The sequence below is a fragment of the Sphaeramia orbicularis genome, chromosome 17, assembly GCF_902148855.1.
Source record: "Sphaeramia orbicularis chromosome 17, fSphaOr1.1, whole genome shotgun sequence".
NCBI classification, from domain to species: Eukaryota; Metazoa; Chordata; class Actinopteri; order Kurtiformes; family Apogonidae; genus Sphaeramia; species Sphaeramia orbicularis.
Window position 1 is genome coordinate 2902604 of NC_043973.1, and position 24388 is coordinate 2926991.

A 24388-nucleotide genomic window follows, 5' to 3' on the forward strand; every position below is an offset into this window, starting at 1 on the left:
AGCCTCATATGAAGCCTAACTACACCTATGGTAGTTGAAGGTAATAGTTAACGCTGTGGTCATTTGAGAACGTTACCTACCTCTACACTCTTCCTGTTTATGACCTTAGGAACAAGGACAACACAGGCAAAACCTCCTAGTTGGAGTTTTCGCCAGAAAATTAAGAGTTATGTTCCTTGACAGGATTTGATATGTTCTAAATGACTTCATATGACAAATATTCATATTCCAAATAAATGATCATGAATAGGGAAAATTCTCTCCCTTTCATCATGCACACTTTGACACCACCTTTTAGGTACCACATCCCTTTTAAATGGCTTTACTGAATACTTGTCTCTAATTGGTTGGCATTTTGGTACATTTTTTACTGTACGTTATGTCCAAGCATAGAATGCATTTTCGTAATTTTGCTGCAGCTAAACATTGGTTCCACTGTTGTGTTTTATACGGACGCTTTGAAGACTGCAGTGACATATTGTTTGTAGATTTCATTGGACTTGGTTGTCGTAGTTTGTATCTATAGATATTTTTATATATACTTTTATAAAGTTGTTATCGTTGTTATTTCTATACAAATATATTTGTATACTAATGTGTTGACCTGTGGATTCCCACGGGTCTAAATGTTGTAGTTTTTGTTGCGTATTTGTGCATGCTGTACCACATTTGTCCAACAGTCACTACCAAAGCGTTCTGGCCATAGCAACATTATTGTAAGGCCATTGTATTCCAAAATTACTAATATCTCCGAAAATATTGGTCCTATCAACTTGCCATTTTTGCTACTGTCTTCCTTGACCAAAAATACATATGTATGCCAAACTACAGTAGTCAGCTCTTTCTGGATTTTGTGTGATTCTCGAGACACACATACGCATAAAGACAGAGTCCACTGGGCTTTTATAAGTTAGATATCTTTTTACTTTTACACTTTTTGTGGTTGCTGTGGAATAAAGGGTTATTGGTGGTTTTCAGACATGTCTCTTTCACATTTTTACTATTTCTTTCACCTATTCAAATAATAATTTCATCGAATAAAAGAAAATAATCAATAGAATAATCGATTACAAAAATAATCAACAGCTGCAGCTCTACTGGAAGTAATAAAATTATTTCCAAATCAATATTTATGTCAAATTCTTTAATTCTCCACCCAGTAGCCATGCAGTCACAGCAGCTGATCCTGTTGTGCTTTACTTTGCTATAATCAAAGGCTCACTGTACATTATCCCTTACACATCAAGCGCAAAATGGATTAAGACGTTTTTCCTGTATTTAATAATGCTGTAAATGGCATTGAATTGACTGCTGCAAACCTTGGTAAATCACACTGAAACAGAAGCTCCTACAAATGCATTTGCAATAAGACCAGTTGCAAAAATAACTGTCTTCAAAAAATCCATACAGTAGTTTTTTTTAACACCGTAAGAGGGTTTGTGCTGTGTCTTTTCTTCCTCGTCCCTGCTTCTCTACAGTTCCATGTACTGCCTCTGGGGTCAAATAACACTATTGGGCTTTTTTTTAAAGGTTTAACTGCACCTTCTTTGTGAACATTTCTTATTTCTTCAGGAACAAGATCACAACCTTTCAGAAACAAAAAAGCGTTTCAAGGTTTGTTTTTTTTTTGTTTTAGAAAATCAACTTGCTGAACTGCTTAAGGTGAAAATTAATGGGCCTGAAATTTGGTCTACATCAGCTCCACTCAGCTGAGCGTCACCTATGCACCTTTACACCCACAAAAACAACAACAACAACAACAACAAATAAACAACATACGGTGGACATTGAGCATGACAGAGGCCCGCTTCCCCATGGGCACTGCCGGATTACTGGCAACGCAGGTAAAGTTGCGGCTGCTGTCGGTGTCGACCGGCGTGATGGGCAGGTAGCTCCGGGTCGTCACCCTTTTCCTGTCCGACAGCACTTCCTGTTTAAGAGAGAGAGAGAGACGGAGAAGCAAGAGCAGGAGAGGGGGGTTTTGGGTAAAATTTGGAAAGAGGAAGAAAGATCAAAGCCAGAGGAGGAGGAGCGTGGTGAAGGGAAAGGAGAAAAGGACGAAAAAGGAAAGAACAGGGAGCATCATGGGAGAAATAAGAAAGGAAAAAGGGGAGGAGAAGGGAGAGAGACATAGGAGGGTTATTAATGGATCCAAGGGAGACAAAAAATACAATAAAATAGAAATAGAAGTCTGGTGGTAGAAATACAATAAACAAGTTTTAGATCTTAAAGTATGTGGAAAAGGGAGGATGGAATACCTGAGTTTAAAGTGGTTTTAAACGTACGCTCAAATAGTTGAACTTTATATATGCAGTGTATTTGCAGTAAGGTGAATAAAATGAATGAAGCTGTTATATGTTATAACTTCTACATATTTTTTAGTTGGAGTCAAAAGCCCAAAACTTGTATTAAAACAAAACTCATCAATAATGATAACTTAAATACAGATGTACAGCTAGGCGACAAATACAGTTAAACCAAATGTACGTTAGGGTCAAAGGGCAGTGTCAGAGCACCTTCATATTGATGCTACACATCTGTAAAATGTAATCAGTCCACGTGGCTCATGACCCACAGTGGACCTTCCACCTCTCAGCCCACATGAAAGAGGATCAGACAGCAGCCAATCATGGCGTAGGCCGTGGCTGTCCAACAGCCAAAACCCATCAGATACCAAAATCCATCTAAACCCATCAGCTGAAACTCACATGAATGTGAAGGCTGTAACACTAGTCTTCACACTGGTCCCAACTCAGCACTTTTGTTGCTAGATTTAGCAACTTTTCAGACTCCCTAGCAAATCTTTTTTTTTTATTCTTTTTTTTTTCATAATGTACCTACCAACTAATTGAGCTATTTTGAAAATTTGTTTGGAAACTTTTAGCAACTTTTGAAAAGTGATTGAAATGTTAAAACACACACATTTTCCCTAAATGACCCCAGTTGATTTCCTGTGTCCCAGTCGTATAAACCCACAGTCTGTCTGTAGATGGAAAAGTCAGTGTTTCACATGTAGACCCTTTGTTGCTATATTTAGTGATTTTTCAGACCCCTCTAGAGACTCCTTATCAAAAAGCCACTAGTGACAACTCCATCCCCTCTCTCTGCTGTTATTGGAGATTTCTGGAGACTCTGAGGTGAAAACACATATGGTTGTTTGTCTGAAATAAATCACTGAATATAAATCAGTCCCATTGACATTGACAGTTTTCTCTATTGTCTCTTTTTGGTCCATTTCGATTGTTCATGTCGACTAAAAACTACAAATGTTTTGGTTAAAAAATACCAGTAAATCCTGTTTTACTGTGACTTGTTGTCATCTCCTAAGTAGACCATAAGGTTAAAAACCAAACCAAACTGAAGAAAATGAAGAGAAAAACTAAACCAATAAATCCAGGTCCAGAGGGTCTCTTTTGGGTCACTTTAGCCCTGGTCCCCAAGCCCGGTTAAAGGAGGACAATTGGAATTGGGACATAAAATAAAACTAGAATTGACAGAGTATAGTTCATTTGTAGTTCTAAACATATTTAGGCTGTTTTTATTCTCACTTTTTGTCTCTAACACATTGTTTTTCCTCTGTCGCCATCATTCATTACAATTACATGAACATTTACAATTATGCAAATTAGGAGATGACATCATTTAACAACTTCTAATGACTTTCAGGACAAACAGTACTTTCACTAAATGGTAAATGGTACCAGTTGCACCAGGTGAGTGTGTTTTATTGTTGATGGAATGCTTTTACTGACACAGTCTGATCACGTCCTGCATTGACATTGAGCCACCTGAGGAGGAGCTGCTCCTCTGTTTTCACTTGCTTTATGTGAGTTACTTTTATTTGCACTAATCTGCGATCATCATGCTGCACCATCATGCATCTATTAACTGACGTCTATCCCATAGATCTAAAAGCAGATGTGACTTTAGTCAGTGTTCCTTCAAACAATAACCAGTCTTTGTTACTGAAGCTCCTGTCATCTGTGCCCCAACAATGAACTCTCTTTCAAAGTCCCTTAGATCTTTTCCTCTTGCCATCTACAACCAAAATCAGAATCAACTGGGCCTGCTCAGCATATTTATACATGCCACAGACCATGACTAGATGTTAATGTAGAATACAGTACACCTGTGTGGAAGCATCTGCATTCGTCATTTTTCTCTACTCATTTAGTCTGGTTTTCCCTTTAATTCCACCCGTCTCTATATGGGCAGGGGAATATTTTTCAGCACTAAAATAATATAACATGAAGTGAGAAGGTGGGTGTTTTGCAATGCAACTACAAAATCTGTCAAGAAAGTGTGTACAGCCTTCACTGTAGTGTAAATGCGTGGTCAGTAACACAGTAACATAAGAGCACCATGTAATATGTATGAGCATGTGTAGGGAGCACAAATCTGGCAGCAAGATATGTAAAAACATCTGTGTTTGAGTGTGTGAGTCAGTGTTTGCTGTGTGAATCTAAAAGCATGAGTGTGCATATTGTCTGTGTGTGTGTGTGGTGTGTGTGTGCATGTGTGTGCACTGGATGGTTTATTTCCATGTGTAGGAGAATATATATGAGTATGTGAGAAGTGCGTGAATGTGGGAGAAAAAGCAAAATAAATGACATGGATTGTGTGGAAATGCCACCTTATGCTGTACATTTGTACAGTTGTGTAACGTAGAGTGCGTTAGTGCTGTCTCAGAGCATGCTCAGTAGAGCTAAAATGATTAATCGATTCGAATTGATTTAAAAAAAAAAAAAAAAAAAAATATTTGATTGCAATTTTCCTGAATGGAAGCTTTGTTTCCTTAATTTCTCTGCTGCTAGACATTGGTTCCACTGTTGTGTTTCATGCGGACGCTTATTGTGACACACATGACGCCAGGATCAACACAAATAACAGAATAGACGAGGACAAAAAGGACAAAAGTGTCTATATGTTGACTTTTCTACACTGGAAAAATCACACACTCCTTTAAACTTTGACACAAACATTATAAATCTGAGTGTGTATTTGTTCCATGTTCAGTTGGTCTAAGTTAGTAAATTGGATCCAAATGTGTTGAAGACTGACCTGACAGATTATCGGTTATAGATGTCATTTGACTTTATATATATAGTTGGGGTTTTTTTGTTTTTTGTTTTTTTTTAATATATTCTTTTACTTTTATACTTTTTGTGGTTGTTCTTACAGCTGATTCTGGAATAAACGACACATTGTTTGTCATTTTCAGACATGTCTGTTTCACATTTTTACTACTTTTCTTGCCTATTTAAATAATTAAAGAAAATAATAGACAGATTAATTGATTACAAAAACAACCAATAGCTGCAGCTCTAATGCTCAATACTGTCTGTGGGTATTACACGCAATTGCGTAAAAATTTGGACTCCAGTGTCACATAAGAAATTTGACATGGAACTCTGAACCAGATTCCAGCGTAGTAGGAGGCAGTAATGAACCCTAAACACCAGCCATTAAATAAAGCAATAAGAAGATGACAGTCAGACACTGAGACTGTTTCCATGACCATGACAATCCAATAACTGTAAGTAATTAAATAATTGTAATAATCTGATCTGATGTGTTTACACGCACTTAAGAAATGCGATCATAGAAAACTTAGGTTTAGATGCTCCCGGCCATTATGGGATTTCTTTCATAGTACGTACGTACATAGTGATGGTAGAATCAAACGTCCTGTTATTGTCTTCAGATCATGTTTGACTACGTAACTTCAGTTTTCTAGGATTTGTATTGTGTTTACACATGTGCAAATGTAAAAGAACTAAATAAATCAGATTAACCTGTATACATGCAGGAAGACATCAAAGTATTGAGGAGAAATCCAGGTGTGTTAATCTGATTTCTCATAATCCGATTACTGCTGTTATCTGATAAAACAGATCAGATTATACTGTTTACATGGCCACTGGAATAATCTGATATCTCCAGAAATCAGACACTGATCAGAGTGTTAGTATGGATATCTCAAGTGGTCTATGGCGAAATTTGGCCAGTCTAGAATGCAGTACTAAAACTATGCACATATTCACAAACTAAACAGTGCCAGTAGATCATAGTAAGACATTTTGGAAACACTTGTGCCAAATTTGGGCCTACTGGGATATTACAGGAATGTATAGATTGACAGATGGACAACCTGAAAACATAATGCCTCTCGCCATGTTTGTCTCCAACGTAGAGGCACAAAAACACCTACCATAAATCACTAAGGCACAATCCCCTCAAGGCTCTTTGCAAGAATGCAATAACATGATTTCTTGCACAAATATTAACTTAAAATATCCCCCAGACGATGAGTTGTAAGTGTTTTGTCAGCCAAGAACTTAAGCCTTGCACTGACTGTGTTTGTCTACATTGTTGTGTGTACTGTGCGGTGTATTTCCCTAATGCAGGGCTCCTGGGGTGCTGCGAGGCTTGAGGTGTACACACTGTAATCCTCCTTTGCATTGCCCACGGCAAAATGCACATAAACAAACAAACACAGTGAGCGCGGCTGTTACTGAGTAGGAGATTATCAGTACTACAATTTGTACTGTAAACTCCTTTAAAGCAGCCACCAGTAGGCATGGAAGACGATGTAGTTTTTATTTGAGTTTAACCCTTCAGAGTCCCTGAATGCACCATTGCATCCAAATCACAAACTGATTTAAGACAACATATCAGCAGACGGCACCTCACTGAGTCTTCATTTTAACTTGTGTGTAAAGTGCAGATGTCAAAGTAAAGCTATGAAATCAATCGTGTTGAAAGGCCAAGTAAAACCAGACTTATAATACACAATAAAAATAGGACCAATGGCCCTGTAGCTTACCGGCCAAATTAAAAGCTTTGGGAAATGTATCCAGATTCCATTTATTATCACCCAGTTATGTGTATTTATTATATGACAGAAATAGCCCACGTCATATTCCAATCAGATCTGTAAAAAATTATTATTTTCTAAAATTGTAATAATTTTTTAAAAAAGTTTTCAATATATATAGTTTTCAATATGTTCATTCTAAGTTGGTCTAAATGGTTCCTTCAACATGTTTTTGGTGAAAACAGTAAAGAATCTTACGTTTCCCTACTCGGATTTCATGTTTGTTGTGTGATTTCATGTTCAATGTGTTAATACAACATGTCAAAGGAAAATTAATAATAATAAATTATAAATAATAATTGTGTACTGTGTGTGAAGGTGTGTGTGTTTGCTGTTGTGTACTGTGTGTGTTTGCTGTTGTGTGCTGTGTGTGAAGGTGTGTGTTTGCTGTTGTGTACTCTGTGTGTGTGTGTGTGCGTGCGTGCGTGCGTGTGTGTGTGTGTGAGGGGGTGTGAGTCACCGTGGACTGGTAGGCCCCCTCCACAGGGACTCCATCCTTGGTCCACTGGATGTGGGCTGCCGGCTTGGCCCCACGGGTCACACAGGTCAGGTTATACGGGGTCCCAGCCATCAGCAGGAGCTCCGGGGACCCGTCCACCACCGGGTCCTCAGGGGGGACTGGAGGACAGACACACACATACACACTAAGTTTTATGCATGTGTGCACTCATATGTCAAACCCAAACACGTGCACATGTAATGACATATTGTTGGTGTTAAAGGTCATTTTCCCATATTTGTATCAATTACATGTTCTTTTAAGAATATTCTCATACTTGGCTTGGGCAGAAGGATGTCAAATTCATGCCAGCATATACTTGGAAGCACAGATGGAAAGAGTATATTCAATTTTCTACAAAGTTTGAAAGAAGACAGCAACACGATGGTATGGTCTGATCAAATTCACTCATTCAGCTGAGTCCAAATGTACTTACTGTCATTATTTTATCATGTGTAGTATTTCACACTAATTTTGCTGGACTAGATTTGAATGGATTCAAACCAGTCAGAACCTGTTAGCCCTTAAAGAGTTCAGCTAGTCCATGGTAACCTGTGTGTTTAGGTAATGTGTTTTGTTGCTGAGACAAGTGAAGAAATACGGGAACATGTTCATGTTTTACAGTTCACTATGATCCAGTCACACAGTGAAAACAGCAGTTAACCCACGCATTTGTTCATATGTTTCATGTTGCACTTGTCAAACATGTGAGCGGCAGGTGACTGTGCAGTAATTCTGTTTTTCCCAAGCATACAGGGGTCCAAAAACCAAATGATAAAATTCTTTATACTATGTTGGTAATTCCATGTTGTGTTGTAAGTTAATGACTGATTGGTTGTTGTTTGGTTGTTTGTTGCCATTGACACTGTTTCTAAGTTATAAATAGTTCCTCATATATTGATCGTTGCAAGATTTAGCAACTTTTTATTCTACGCTAGCAATCAAAAAATACCTAGTACCAAATTTAGCTAGTTTTTAAAATCAGTTTGGAAACTTAGCAACTTTTGAAAAGTGATTGAAATGTTAAAACACACACATTTTCCTCTTAATGACCCCAGCTGATTTCCTGTGTCCCAGTCGCATAAACCCAGGGTCTGTCTGTAGATGGAAAAGTCACACTTAGACATTTTGTTGGTATATTTACTGATTTTTCAGACCCTCTAGAAACACTTTATACAAAAAGCTACTAGTGTAAAATCCATCCCCTTTTTCTGGTGTTATTGGAGACTTTAGGAGACTCTGATGTGAAAACACATATCGTTGTTTGTTCAAAATAAATCACTGAAAATAAATCAGTGCCATTGACATTGACAGTTTTCTCTATTGTCTTTTTTTGGTTCATTTTGATTGTTAATGTAGACAGAAAATTGAAAATGCTCCGTTTAAAAATGTTCCTGTTTTACTGTGACTTGTTGTCATCTCCGAAGTGGACCATAAGGTTAAACATGACGTGCTTTAATACCCCTCGGCCAAATATAGCATACGATTCTGTTTGAAGTTACTGCCCTACAATTTACATTAGATTGTCTTTGTATAAATTTGTTGTGGAAATTTCAACGCATTCTTCAGATAATGCGATTACGTTGTTGAGAGGACATGTCACCATTTGACCTTGAAAAAGTAGTTCAAGGTCACCTATGTTCGATAGGCTTCTGCTCCCTGCAAAGATGCATCCACAGAATAAATTTGGTGCAGATATGTCAATGTGTTTTCCAGATAATGCGATTACATTGTTGAATGGACGGACGGACAGATGACAAAACAACTACAATACCCCTTTGGCCCAAACTTGGACGAGGTGTAAAAACCAAACTAAACTGAGGAAAATGAAGAGAAAAACTACACAAAATAACAAATAAATAAATAAATAAATAAATAAATAAATAAATAAATGAATGAATGAATGAATAAATGTCATTTAGCAACTTCTAGTGACTTCTAGAACAGACAATAGATATTTTCCTTACCGAGGAGTTGGAAACGCTGTCCTCAAAATGTTACCATAGTAGAGGAGCAGACAAGTTAATACAGTAATAAATGACCAGCGAAGCTGATTTATGGAGATATACATGATTTATGTTTCTGCTACACAAAGCTTATAGGATTACTGACAACGCTTACATCCTGTTGTTGTTGTTGGGTCTTCGGATGTTGTTGCAGTTTGACCTTTAACTTCCAGTTGGTTTTTGTGGTGAAATTATCTACATGGAAAATTTCTTTCTCTCCAGTGTTTCCTCTACTGTGGCTAGAACTCTAAACAGCTGAAATGTAAATGGGTTGGCCTTTTCAGAATCCCGGATCTCTTGATAATTTCATTCTTCTTACCCAGCCCAATTTTGTTTAGGGCTTTTTATATTGGAAAATACCTCAGCATGCACATTCTGCTGCTTTCACAGCAACATTTAATTCATATTTATGCAAATACTGCACACACATTTACATTTGAAAGCTGCCAATGGAAACTGATCTTGTAATCTTGACTGAGCAGCTCTGCTGGAATGAGGAGATTAATACCTTGCTCAAGAGTCACTTGAGCTATGACCTGCAGGATTTGATCCACAGAGTTACAATATAAGTGAAGGTTAGGTTATCACCACCCATTTCACACAGACAGCTCTAGTCATAGCTAGTGTCTGTGTCCAACTGTAAATTTGCTTTGTATATCTTAGCCACAGAGTATTTATTTGTTGAAATTTTGGTACAAATACATGATAGATACTGAAATGTGGTTGTATAAAGCCCTAGCCTTAGTGCACCAGTCACATATAAAATATACTCAGTGTTTTATAGAGCTCTGAAAATTAACATCTGTGCATTTTAGTGGAAATGATTATGTGCTTTAAATCCCACAACTCATCACAGGCTGTAAAGTTGTGACGCTCCTTCTGTCATCTAAGAAAGTGTTTTTCACAAGGATGCAGGCGTTCTTTATTTAGATAATGTTGCTGTAAAAAGATACTCGACTTGTTAGAAGAAAATTAGTCAAATAAGGTGTGTGTGTGTGTTTGCAGGCGGTTGACTTACTGAGTACGTTGAGCTTGGCCCTCCTGGAGCGCAGGGCGGCCTCTGTAGCCTGACACTCATACTGGGAGTCGTCAGCTAGCTCGGCATTGGAGATCTCCAGGTTGTACTGGCCGATGTCCAGAGCACGAAGGACACGATACCTGGGCCAGGCTAGAAGGGAAGACACACCACAGTCACCCATAAACACTCAGTGGTACTTCTGTGGCAGTCCCCAAATGAATTTTTCTCAATATTTAACTTTTCTTCAGTGATTTATCACCAATTATTGTAATATTATCCTCTTTATTTTAAGTTTTTTTCAGTGTACATCATGTATTTCCCTATATTTGATTCACTGATCATGTAGATGTTGATTAAAGCTCTGTAAATTCAAAGGATATTACAAAAAAAATGAGAAAAAAGTTGTTTTCAGCAAAAATATCATTAACTAAACATAAAAACTAAAGTCTCCATCCACTGTCATTGATACAACTCCATGGGTTTTACTAGTGAATCAAGGTTGTAGAAGATGCACTCTAAGAAATGATATGCTGGCTCAATGTAAAAAAAAAAAAAAAGTTATTTCAACTTGGCCATAACTGTGCAAATGCCACAAGACTTCTCTAATTAGGCAAACTCTTACTTTAGTACAAATAACACAATATGCTTTGTACTCTACAAGCTTAATTAAGTCAAACCAACTTAATTTTAATTGTGTAAAAACTACTTCATTTAATACTAACTTATTCTTTTACTTTTATTCTACTCAAAAATGTCCGTGCAAATTGTTACCTAAAATTTTTGAGTAGGCCTAACTTATCTCTGTATGTCAGAACAAATTACAAATTGAAATTCCAGTTTTATGATCAAACTGCTTATTGTAACACCATGCATCCCAACTGCCAGAAGTGACTGCATATTGGCATTTCAATAGCACACAAAACTGTAGCCTCCATAAAATAAATGACATAAAACTACATATATACTACAATTTTAAATAAGAAAGGAGCAAAACGTGTATTATCCAGTCCTTGCATAATTAACCCTTTCATGCATAGTGGTCACTACAGTGAACAGTTACATATCCATGGCTTTCATTGTGTTAGTTGGATATCAGCCAACACAGTGGACACTTATGCATCATCCCAAACAGTGGAACTCATACCATTATTGCAACTTTGCTGTTCTTGATAAACCTGATCTACAATAACATGTGTAAGTGTATATCAATTGCTAATTGTTATTAGACTGCAATTAACAGTTTTCTTAAAAAAAAAAAAAAAGTTTTTTTTTGCATATTATCTCCATGAATTGAGTAACAACTACTATTAGAGTATGTTAAAATGTGAGCATTAGCAGCATTAAAAATGCTTTTATTTCATAGTTTTCACACAGTATATCACTTTCTGATTATGGGTTTTAAATGCATGTTACTTTGCTTCAAAAATTAAACGCATGGTGTTCAGCTGAGTGGACGTTTTTGTAACTCCATGGCAAACAGGGTCATAAAACATTTTCAATAGAGGGAATGCACATCCGTCACTTCCCCCCTGGGCCACGCCCCTCTCAGTCAGACTGAGTGGCAAAAACAAACCGGCTCAACATGGCGGAGCACAGCAGTAACCACAGCGAGACCGGGAAAAATGTGGAATATCACATGAAATTAAAGACAATTGGACTCGACACGGATCCATACAAGTTACCAAACAACAAGTGGTCTACGAACATTGATATGTGGACGGAAATCACCTATCCTGACATTTATATGAACCTGATTTCAATGCCGGTAAATCCCCAATGCAAAGGCTGAAAGCATCCAAAAGACACAGAGTTGTTGACATCCTGGTCATGGTTAATTAGAGGATTCCAGCTGGTGAGTGCTTTAATTCAACATACTATTGTTTTGGAGGTTTTATGTCAGTGAAGACGTATTTTTCTTGGCGGTGATTTCCGCGGTAAAGGCCCAGCAGTAGTGCTCACAGTTCACTACTGATTTACTGGAGTTGAACCCTTAGTACTGACCCAAGTGAGTGGATGATCTACTTGACTTTTGATTTTTAAGTAGAGTTAACATCAAATACTTGATACAACACAGCTACCACAGCTTTGTGCTAGAGTACCCCCTTATTTGGAAAACTAGGTTAGACTCAGGTTAAGCTAATTTACAAATCATGTAGAGCACAAGGTTCAGAATCACACAACTGAAGACAAACGTTTCAATTATGAAATATAGAACTAAATGACAGATGCTAACATTAAGAGCTTTACTGAGAAGGAACGTTAGCCAAAACCATATGGAATTTAAGGTATGATTTTACACAAGAATACAGCATAAATTAACGTTACCTGACACAAATCCAGGTTTGGTTGTCTGGATTCCAGTTATTTCTACGAATTGCAGCGATCCATCTGCTTCTTCTGTCTTTGGCTTTAGGTCGCCGCTAAAACGATAGCTCTGAGTGCTTTTTAAGCCTATTTGTGCGATCAATGACACAACAGCTCTGCCCCATTTTTTAGATTGTTGTAAAGTTTTCGCAGTATTCAAGCCAAAGCCGCTACTCGTCTCCCTCTTTCCGCCACTCAGTGGACGGAACCGCGGTGACTTCTGTTAGTGGTGACGTCACGTGCATACCCTCTATTGCATTGTTTTTTTCATGCCTAAAGAGGAATAAAATCCCTCAAGAAAAAAAATATTGACTAAAGTTCTCATAATTCATGCATGAAAGGGTTAATACTACTGTTCCAGAAATTCAGGGCCAATTAATAACCATAAATAACACCGTCAACACCTAGAACAAACTCGAACAGACTAACGTTATGGTCGAATTGCTACATCAATTAGCTAAAAGTCTTACGTTACTAGCTTAAACGTTAGCACCTCTAGCTGAGGAAAAGACTTAAGTGTGGTGAAAAAAATGATTTCTTGTCATGTGTGTTGATAGTTATTAGCTGTTGTGAATAAAACAAAGCAAAATTATACTTATCAAGCCTTAAAGCTTAGTAAAGTTCTGTGCAAAATCGTGTTTCTCCCTTTTCTTTCTGTGCTTCCCTCCATTTCTTGTGGCAGATGCGGTGTAGTACTGAATTCTGCTCCCTGTCTAAAACTACTCCCCCTTCCTACAATGTGCACCAAATTCACCCTGTCACAATTTGCTGACAAATGCTTTCTGCTCACCCTGGTTCATTCATTTTTCTCTTTTCTGACAGTAAGGTATGAAATAAATTGAAAAATTATTCAACCTCTTAACACCATTATAGCTGTGTAACAATTAAGTAATTAATAACACTGGTCAACAACAAATTTATTGTTCAAGTTTTTTGAGCTGCTTTAGGATAATTTTGGTGCTGAATCCAAAAATCACATTAATTTTGCTCAGTCAGATCAACTTTCTGAACTATGCTACATATTGGCTTTTTAACATTTTTGCCTACATTTATGGGCATTTTCACATCATATGATACAAAATTCTTTCATATTTCTTGCAATAAACGAGTTCTGAAGATTTTACTTTTGACAATTTATGATGAATGGTTTTTTTTTAATATTACAGGTGAATGAAATGGCTTCGACTAGAAGATCTTGCAAAAATAAGCCTGACATATTCTGCTACATCTGCGGTGAATACATAATAAATAATAAATACATCCTGTTAGAAAATGATTTTTTTTCTCTTAAAACCTATTTTGGGTGAGAACTATATAAAAAAAATCAACTGATAAAGTCACAAAAATGTTATCAATTTTGTGAGAAGATCAAATTTTTCCAAATCAAATTAGCAAAAAAACCTGACCTGATTGAGAAAAACAGATGTCAGTTTTGGATTTAGCGGTGCAAAATAGTCCTAATTCAGTTGAAAAAACCTAGACAACTTGCAAAAAACATTCTTTTGTAACCCAGTGTAATATTGCATGATATTGCAGTTTTTTTTGGGTTTTTTTTAATCTGTTTAATATTAAAGAATGTGCAAACTGTAAGGTATTTAAAACTTTCAAACATTAAATCTTAAATAGAAAACACACAAAATATATAACAATAAAAACATACTGCCAAAAACTTCATCACCCTTGGCTGGGGATGCAGTTTTTGGCAGGGAGCAGAATTCGGCACAACAGTTCTAACTTCATATACTTCTTTGTTAAGGCAGAAATGTCTGTTCAAAATCGATATGTTACAAAGTTAAGACTGTTTTCCCTACTTTTCATTTAGATCATCTTAATAAAATAACTTATCAACTGATTACAATACAGTACATGCAACAAATTTCATTTTTGAAGCAGAAAAAGCTCTTGATTTTAAGGTTAACTTACTAACCCCATGAATCATTTCTTAGTGTGTGACGGTGTTTCCAAGTTCACTATGGAGCCTCTGAACGTCCAAATGGGTCATATCTGATGACCATGAAAAGATGACAAACTGTATTTTACAATTATTCACATGCATTGATAGGATTAGTGGATGAACAGGTATTAAACAGTTTAAATCAGTAGATGATTTTAGTCGATGGTGGATGTTTGGGTCTTTACGGGTTAAATCAGTGCATTAAACCAAGTGAAAGTCAAGCATTAGTTCTACTCTACAAGTCATGCATCGTACGATCTTTTCATTGAAGACCCGATAAGTTTGAGAATATAGTTTAAAACAGTGGCGCACCGGTACACAACATCACTTCCTAGTCATGAGTCATCTTTGATTTGATTTTAGTGATTTATTCCGAACATGCAATGAAACTTAACATACACGTTAACAAGCCGAACATATATAATAGTACAAAAATCAATAATCAAGACATTCTTAGACAGAAGAATAGGGGTGTGTATTGGCAAGAATCTGGCGATATGATACAAATCACAATACTAGGATCCCAATACGATATATCACGATATATCATGATACTGTTAAAAAGCCGATTTTTTGTTTGTTTCTTGTTTTAAACGATTATTTCCTTGAAGAACTGAATTACACCAGATATCTGCACAAATACTAAACACATTTTTATTTGATCACAACAGGATCTAATGCTATATCACTAAATATTCCTGTGTTAAAACTTAAATTCTATTTTACAGACATTACAGTTTAAGATCCTGTTCAAATGTTCATATTCTATTAGTTCAGAACTAACATCAGCACATTATTTTTGTGCAATCCCAACAAAGGAACTAACATTATTTAATAAAAGAAAAGAAATAAATATAAACAAAAAAGAAAAACGCCCACAATATCTGCATTTGAATAAATACCTAAAAATATCGATGCAGTACTTTTTAATATCGATACAGTTGTGAAATGAAATATCGCGATATATTGCTGAACTGGTATTTTCTTACACCCCTACAGAAGAAAAGTACAATAGTTTCATTTACATACTGAAAAGGGGTGGGAAGACGTGCAACTTATAGATGTTAATAGTCTATGCATGAAGAGACACACTGAGTACTGGGAGAACTAAAGTAAAAGGTCGCTTTTATAACTTTGGGTAAAGAAAAACTACATTTCTATGTACAGTAAAGGGAAAAGACCTACTAAGCCCTACTAAGAAACTCTTAGCTTTGGGTTTAACCTTCAAAGACCCAAACATCCACTGGGAACTACAACCACCTACTGATCTGAAATGTCAAAAAACCTCTGAACCATTCATTCTATCTGAACCATTTAATTCTATCAATATGATGGAATAATTCAGGAAAAATGCAGTCTGTCATCTTTTCCTGGCCATCAGTTATGACCCATTTGGATGTTCAGAAGCTCTGTTTTTATGAACATCTACATAATCAGTAAATTGAATGTAGGAAAATGGCTGATTTTCACAGGAAATGCAAAATACAGAGGAAAGCATTATAATAAACGGTGATAAATCTCTTTTAAATCAATATTATATCACATAAAATCACAAAAAATTCACTTGGGAGTTGCCTCAAAAGTAGCACTGGGTCTGTATGGATTAAAGGCTTAACAGAGGGATAATTTTAACCCATAAAGACCCAAACATCCACCGTCAACCAAAAGCATCTACTGACCAAAACTGTTTAATACCTGTTGATCCACTAATCCTACCAATCCATGTAAATAATTAGTGGAAAATACAGTTATTCATCTTTTCATGGTCATCAGATATGACCCATTTGGACGTTCAGAGGCTCCGTAGTTACCGTGGAAACACCATCATCTTTTACAACATTGATTCACTAGTGAAACCCATGGAGTTGGATCAATGACAGTGGATGGAGACGCTTGTTTTTGTGTTCACTTAATGATATATTTTATTGAAAGAGTCACTTTTTCTTCACTTTCAGTTTACTTGGTGATGGCAATAAATCACTTAAAGGTTAAACAGAGCAAAACATTCCTGTGAGAACTGTAATAAAAGCAGGACTGGGTCTTTATGGGTTCAAATTGACTAAGATTTTTTTTTAAAGGAGCATTTTGTAACCTGTGGTGTTTATAATACTAACTGTGCGTAAAAAAAATAAAAAAAAAAAATAAAAAATACTGCATTTGAACTTTTACAGATCAACAGAACAAAAATGTTTTTCTCCTTTTGTCTGATTTGATTTTGTGGTGAAATGCCTGTGGGAGACATCATCACCATACACATACTAACGCTTAGTGGATTCATTATGCTTTATTTTTTAAATTGTCATTTACTAGGGAGCATGAAGGAAAGACAAACAACAAAAAAAAGAAAAAAAAAAAAAACATCTAAAGTATATCCTCAGCCTTCCCAAGGACTGACACCTGACATGTACATGATAAAGCGCATGTAAACGCTCCTCTAATGTAGACAGAACAGAGGCTGAACAGGATGTATATTTATATGAAGATGTCAAAGCTTCTTATCAGTACAAACAGATGGCATTTATTTTCCAGGTTCTGAAGACCTCTTAGCAGATGTATTAATGAGAGCATCTGGACCTCATGATAATATGTCCTTTATGGAAAACAACCGGAGAACAAGGTAACGCACTCACACAGGCAGTCGGAGAGATAAACAAGTGAGGGGCCATTGAATGAACGCTGATCAAACATGGCTGCTTATACAACGACGCTTCATCAATTCCTGTATGATACGCCAACAACTGCACAACTACAGGCAACGTCACACCAATTACAAACCACCCCCGTCTGTCTCAGACGAAGGCATAATGGAGCATGACGTCCCACTAGGGGGCACTCATTGATCCTCCGTGCCCAATCCTAACATGACATCATGGATTCACATGGCACAGGCAGGGAGGCAGGCAGGCTGTTGGGGTGCAGAGAAGGATGGAGGTGTGTGTGTGTGTGTGTGTGTGTGTGTGTATAAAGGGGGACAAAAGTATTAGTGGAGATTACATCATCCACTCCAGTACCTCGCAGCATAGCAACCACAGAGGTGAAAGCACCCTGGGGAGAAGGAGAAGGAGAGGAACGAGGAGGAGGAGGAGGAGGAGGAGGACGAACAATAAACTGCCATCTCTGAAGCCTGCAGGTAGAAAGTGATGAGGACTGTGCCTTTTCTATACATTTGCATTGGTATATGTCAACATGTCAGATACATGTGCACTGGTTAATACTGTATTAACAGAGTTTTCATCATATGTTAGATCATTTCATATATATGATGTTGAGAAACAGTTGGTAGAAGAACACAGATCTCCTCCATATGTGTGGGCGTGCATACTGCAGGTATGAATTTACTGCACAAGCTGCACGCCTACACTGTCATCAACAGCTGTATGAAATCATACAGGGCATGTAACAGCTTCCCCTCATGTGTCCTATGCATGTATGATGCTCCAACAAGCCCTCGTCAGTGTCTCCGAATAACCCGATATTAATCGTACGACAAACACCAACGCAAAACAAGGACTTTGGATGACTTAATCTTCACAATCTAAACAGAATGAAGGGACAAAGAATGAGAAACAGTCTGTCAAGGATGACGGGGGGGATGACAGCATAGGGAAGTTCAGGGTAAAAAATGGACGTGAGGTAGTGATGGATGGAAAAGAAGGAGGAAAAAAAAAAGAGACAAAGAGGACGACGTGTTTATCAAACGACGGCGGGTTTGTCACCGTAACCGTGTTCACAAAAGGACAAGGACAAAGGGAGCATTAGAAGGAGGAGCAAGGGGGAAAGAAAAGATGAGGAGAGAGGGAAAAAAAAACAACTACAGACGGAACGGGAGAAAAACTGTACATGAAGCAGGTCAGGATGGAGTTTGAGGCTTGAAAGAAGAGAAGAAGAACTGCAAAGTCTGCATGAGAGAGAGAGGGACAGACGGAGAGAGAGAGAGACAGAGAGAGAGAGAGAGACAGAGAGAGAGAGGGAGACATGTTGACCTTTACTGAACCTTGTTATTTAAATTGAGTTGAACACAAGATTCACATCACATGTGAGATTATCACTTGTGTGGTCGGATGTTAGTGCCTGTGTGTGTGTGTGTGTGTGTGTGTGTGTGTGTGTGTGTGTGTGTGTGTGTGTGTGTATGTGTGTGTGTGTGTGTGTGTGTGCATGTGCGTGTGTGCATGTGCGTGTGTTTGTGTTGCGTAGGTGGTGGGTTGACTGCATGTGTGTGTGGGGGTGGATGTGTGTCTGTATGTTTGTGTGCTACATGCCCTTCTTTGTGGAAGTTGATAAAAATTGTGATGTTCAACAGAGTTTTTTTTTTTTTTAATAATGACGTGCTCTATACAACCGTCAAATTATATATTAAAGTAAATATCTGTGACATTTCCATGTATGAATAAATATTTTTGTTGTAAGTGTTTCACAGAAATAAGGTACTGTAAGCCTTGTTTGTTAAAGGGGAAATGAACGATTCGGCATTCTGTGAATAAAACAATGAATGACTGTTCTTAACATGGCATGCCAGCAGAAACTTCATTTTCCTGCATATTAAAATATTTTGTTGAATCAAAACATTTTCAAAGTAAAGCACAAAGCATATTCATCAAAAAGCTTGTTGGGAGTGATCTATCAAATATACTTGATGTTATATAATGTATCAGGTTCCGTGTGGGATTTAGTAAATGATTATGTCATGAACATCATGTATAAATTAACCCATAAAGAGCCAAACATCCACCACTGACTAAAAGCATCTACTGATGGAACTGTTTAATACCTGTTGATCCACTAATCCTATCAATACATGTCAATAATTGGTGTAAAATACAGTTTATCATCTTTTCATGGTCATCAGATATGACCCATTTGGACGTTCAGAGGCTCCATAGTGGAAACACTGTCATCTTCTACAATATTGATTCATCAGTAAAACCCATGGAGTTGGATCAATGACAGTGGATGGATACACTGGGTTTATGTTCAGTTAATGAGAGATTTTGCTGAAAGTCATTTTTTCAAGTTTTTTTTCCTGGTGTGATGTAATCTACAGTCTACATAATCACTGACTTAATATAGGAAAATACCTGATTTTCACTGAAAATTTTCAAAATGAAGAGTAACTTTATAACAGATGGTGATAAATCACTTGGGAAGAACAAAAAAAAACATTTGGAAGTTGTGGCAACAGTAGCTGTGGGTCTTTAAGGGTTATATTTAGTTTTGCTCACTCCTTTGACTCTGCACAAAGAAAAAGGTCAGTATTAACACTACATTTACAGAGTGCATTGTGTCATTTGTAGCTATAATGTTGTTAGGCTAGTGCATGTATTTAAGTTCTTTTATAGTCATAGTCACTGAACAGATGCATCTACCATCATTGTACCACAATCTGCTCATGTAATTGTCTGACTTACTGACAGTTATGACCAAAAATGGGTTTTCTGAAGTCTCAGAAACTGTTTACCTTAAGATGACAAAATGTACTTTATCCTTGAATCCCACTGAATGTGTGCACCAAATTTGAATAGATTTCATCATTGCAATACTGAGATATTTGTCTTCACATGAATAGAGTGACATGAGGCCACGGTGACCAAAACCCTTTGAATCATAGTGAATGTTTGTACTAAACTGGAAGAAATTACATTGAGCTATTTGAGACGAACCAACTGGTAGATGGAGCAAATTTATAAAGCAGGGGTGTCAAAGATATGGCCCGGTTCCAAATCCAGCCTGTGGTATGAATTTGTGAAAGGTAAAAATTACAATGAACTATACTGAACTCAATCAGGGACAATAGAAAGCCTTACTTTGGTCTCAAGTGGGTTGGACTAGTAAAATACTAACATAATAACCAATAAATAATGACAACTGTACATTTTTTCCTCTTTGTTTTAGTGTAAAGGCAAATATTAGAGGCATAGCACTGTTAAAATTGTACTTATTTTTCTCAGGAAATTTCAGGTTATTCATGTTATTCACATTTTTAACGGATGGTTTGTAGATGTAAACATGTTCATCATGTAATTTTACTTTTTCACTGTTAATATTTTACTGGTCTGGCCCACGTGAGATTATATTACGCTGGATGTGGCCCCTGAACTAAAATGAGTTTGACATCATCTAATTAACACATTTTCAGAACAATTAGACCTGGCATATTTTATGTTTCAATTTATTTGGATGAAAAAGAGCACTTGTGTAAAATCTAGGCCTTTTCTTACAACTAGCATTTTTACCAACTTTAGAAAAAAATATTAAGATATAAATAAGTATGTAGACACTTCAACATTTATTGTATAGGTATGATTTTTTTTTTTTTTTTTTTTTTATATTGCACATCTTTAGTGCTTTACAGAATCCACAAGTATTTTAGCAGAATCAACAAAATTGTTTGCACCAATGCACAGAAAAAGAACTATCAGCAGCCATAAAATACAAAGTAGTAAAAAAAAAAAGAAAAAAAAAAAGTAGTAGTTTGTAAGCCACAGAAGTCAAGAAAGTTTGTCTGAATATTTTTGCAAAATGGATATGACAGGGGTGTCAAATGTACAGCCCAGGGGCTAAAACCACTAAAGAGTCCAATCTGTCCTGTGGGATGAATTAGTGAAGTGCAAAAATTACACAGAAGACAATAATGTTCAAAGGTGTCCACGTCATTTTAGTTCAGGAGCCAAATTAAATAATAGCATAATAACCTATAAATAATGGCAACTCCAAAATTTCTTATTGGTTTAATGTGGAAAAAATTAAAAGTAGTTAAGAAAATATACATATTTACAAACTATCGCAATATAATGTGAATAACCTAAAATAATTTGAACCACAAAACAAGTTGAATTTTAACAATATTCTGCCTGTTACTAAATGTTTTGCGCATTTGTTGATTCACTGTGATCTGTAAATTGTGTTAATAATAAGTTGGGATATAATTTTGCTGAAATTACAGTTACCTCTCTGAATAAATTTCAGGTTGTTCATATTTGTTCAGGCTGTTCACATTTTTTTGTGAAAGGATAGTCTGGAAATGTAAACATTTTCACAATTTCATTTTACTTTTTTATTTCCAGTCTCCCTGTATGTCAGCGTCATGTTCTATCTGAATCAATCCCCAGTTGAAAGTAGAAATGAATCTGACCAGTAGTTTTGTCAGAAAAGATGTTTGAAGAAATTGCTAACAAAGATGATAACGATGAAGACAACGACAATGAAGACAATGACGATGAAGACAACTAAGAAAACGAAGATGACAACAACGAAGAAGACAATGAAGATGACGAAGAAGATGAAGACAATGACGATGAAGACAACGACGACAAAGACAATGACGACGAAGACAATGACGACGAAGACAACGAAGAAAACGAAGACGACAACAACGAAGAAAACGAAGACGACAACAACGATGAAGACAATGGAGACAATGAAGATGACAATGACAATGAAGACAACGACGACGAAGACAACGACGACAAAGACAACGACGACGAAGATAATGAAGAAAACAAAGACGACAGCAACGAAGAAGACACTGAAGACAATGAAGATGACGACGATGACGACGAAGATGACAATGACAGAGGTGACGAAGATGGTGACAGTAACAAAGAAGACGATGGCAACGAAGAAGATGGTGACGGTGAAGACAGCGACAATGAAGATGGTGACGAGGACGGCGAAGACGGCGTCGATGAAGATGACCATGACGAAGACGACGACAAACACGACAACAGCAACAAAGAAGGCGACAATGAAGACAGCGATGACGAAGATGGCGACAACAAAGACGGCAACGCTGAAGACGGCAACAGTGAAGACGGCAACAGTGAATATGGCGATGATGAAGACGATGAGATAGACAACGAAGATAACGACAACAAAGACAACAATGACAACGAAGACAACGACGACAAAGACAACGAAGAAAATGAAGACGACAACAACAAAGAAGACAATGAAGATGATGAAGACAACAAGATGAAGACAATGATGACGAAGACAACGAAGATGACACTGACAGAGATGATGAAGATGGCGACAGCGACAAAGAAGATGATGGCGACGAAGAAGACGGTGACGGTGAAGACGACGACAATGAAGATGGGCACAATGAGGACGGCGAAGACGGCAACGGTGAAGATGACCACCACCACGACAAACACGACGACGGCAACAAAGAAGGCGACAACAAAGACAGCGACGACGAAGACGGCAACGGTGAAGATGGCAACAGTGAAGACGGCGATGATGAAGACAACGAGACAGACAATGAAGACAACGACGACAAAGCCAACTATGACGAAGACAACAACAAAGACGATGACGAACAGGACGACACAGATGTCTGGATGTCATAGCGGTTATTCTGTTATTGTGTTACTGGTCCAGTCCAGTTGCGATCCTATTGGGCTGAATGTGGAACCTGAACTAAAACTGAGTTTGACGTCCCTGGGATACGAGGTCAGAAGGAGAAGACATTTTACTCTTTCTCCTTGTTTCTAGTTTTTTTATTCCACATGTGAAAAGTGGAAGCGCTTCTCTCCGTCTGTTGTAGCGTTGACCCTCTGACTCTGTTCACTTCTGCTCGTGTGAAGCCTTCCTTCCAAACCAAGCACATTCCACTGTTGAATTTGCAGTAAGTCATTCTCTGTGTGCGTGTCGGCTTAAAATGTAAATGTGAATGTGCGTCTGCTTTTGTCAGCAGTGTGAGGGATTTTCTCTAATTCAGCATGATATACAGGACTCATTTCTGCCCAGATTGTCACTCACACGCCTCTTGGCTCTTAACTCTCTCTCTCCTCTCTCTCTCTCTCTCTCTCTCTCCTCTCTCTCTCTCTCTCTCTCTCCTCTCTCTCTCTCCGCTCTCTCTCTCTCCCTCTCTCTCTCTCTCTCTCTCTCTCCTCTCTCTCTCTCCCTCTCTCTCTCTCTCCCTCTCTCTCTCTCTCTGTGCAGTGTTCATTCCCTTAATGTTAAAAAACTCCTACACTTTTCAGCCATAATAGTTTTTGTCAGGGTTCTTACAGTCAAAACTGAAGCGAAGCCGTGGCTGACTTATTCCCCCTTTTCTCCTCACTTTGATCCCTGCTGTGTGGTGGAGCTGCACCCCCCCCCCCCCCCCACACCCCCACACCCCCTTACCTCGAAGACCCTCTCCGATGCCGAGGGCCAGGCCATCTTTAGTCCACTGGACGATGCCGCTGTAGTTGAACACCACACAGGACAGCACCACCCGCTCTCCCAGCACCACTGACTGGTCCGCGGGTTCCTGGGAGAAGCGAACGCACCACGCTGCAACACAAGGACAGAGAAGGGAAATCGATTTAAAGTTGACTTCATTGTGACCCGGCCATGAGCTGCCTTCTTTTATTGCACTGTATCGAGCTCTGCAGCCCCTCTACGGACCTATCGACTTGTACCTGTCCATATGGTGACTGTGGGGGTGATTTGTTGAGCCTTTTTATTGTATATATAGTGTTTTATTGTCTTTTTTATTATGCCAATGTTTCAATAAAACTGTGAGTGAAATTTCTCTCACAGGAGAATAAAGTGCTTAAATCTATGCACATATGTTTTAGCTGCAAAGGGGCAAAGTAGGAAAGGCAAAAATGAAGAATTCAGTCGACCAACTTTACATATATGTAGTAATAGATCACATTTAACTGGTTTATATCATGTAAAA

The 24388-nt window shown here is 37.6% G+C and overlaps 1 protein-coding gene across 2 annotated transcripts in view; it reads right to left on the reverse strand.

The window, feature by feature from the left end:
* Positions 1–24388, reverse strand: part of kirrel1b (kirre like nephrin family adhesion molecule 1b) — a 244203-nt gene that overhangs the window by 26437 nt on the left and 193378 nt on the right. For both annotated transcript variants that reach the window (XM_030159494.1, XM_030159493.1), the window contains exons 2-5: positions 23848–23997; positions 10401–10550; positions 7338–7495; positions 1780–1930 (exon numbers count right to left, since the gene is read on the reverse strand). In XM_030159494.1, the coding sequence (XP_030015354.1) occupies positions 1780–1930; positions 7338–7495; positions 10401–10550; positions 23848–23997 (609 nt within the window). The remainder of the gene's footprint in view (positions 1–1779; positions 1931–7337; positions 7496–10400; positions 10551–23847; positions 23998–24388) is intronic.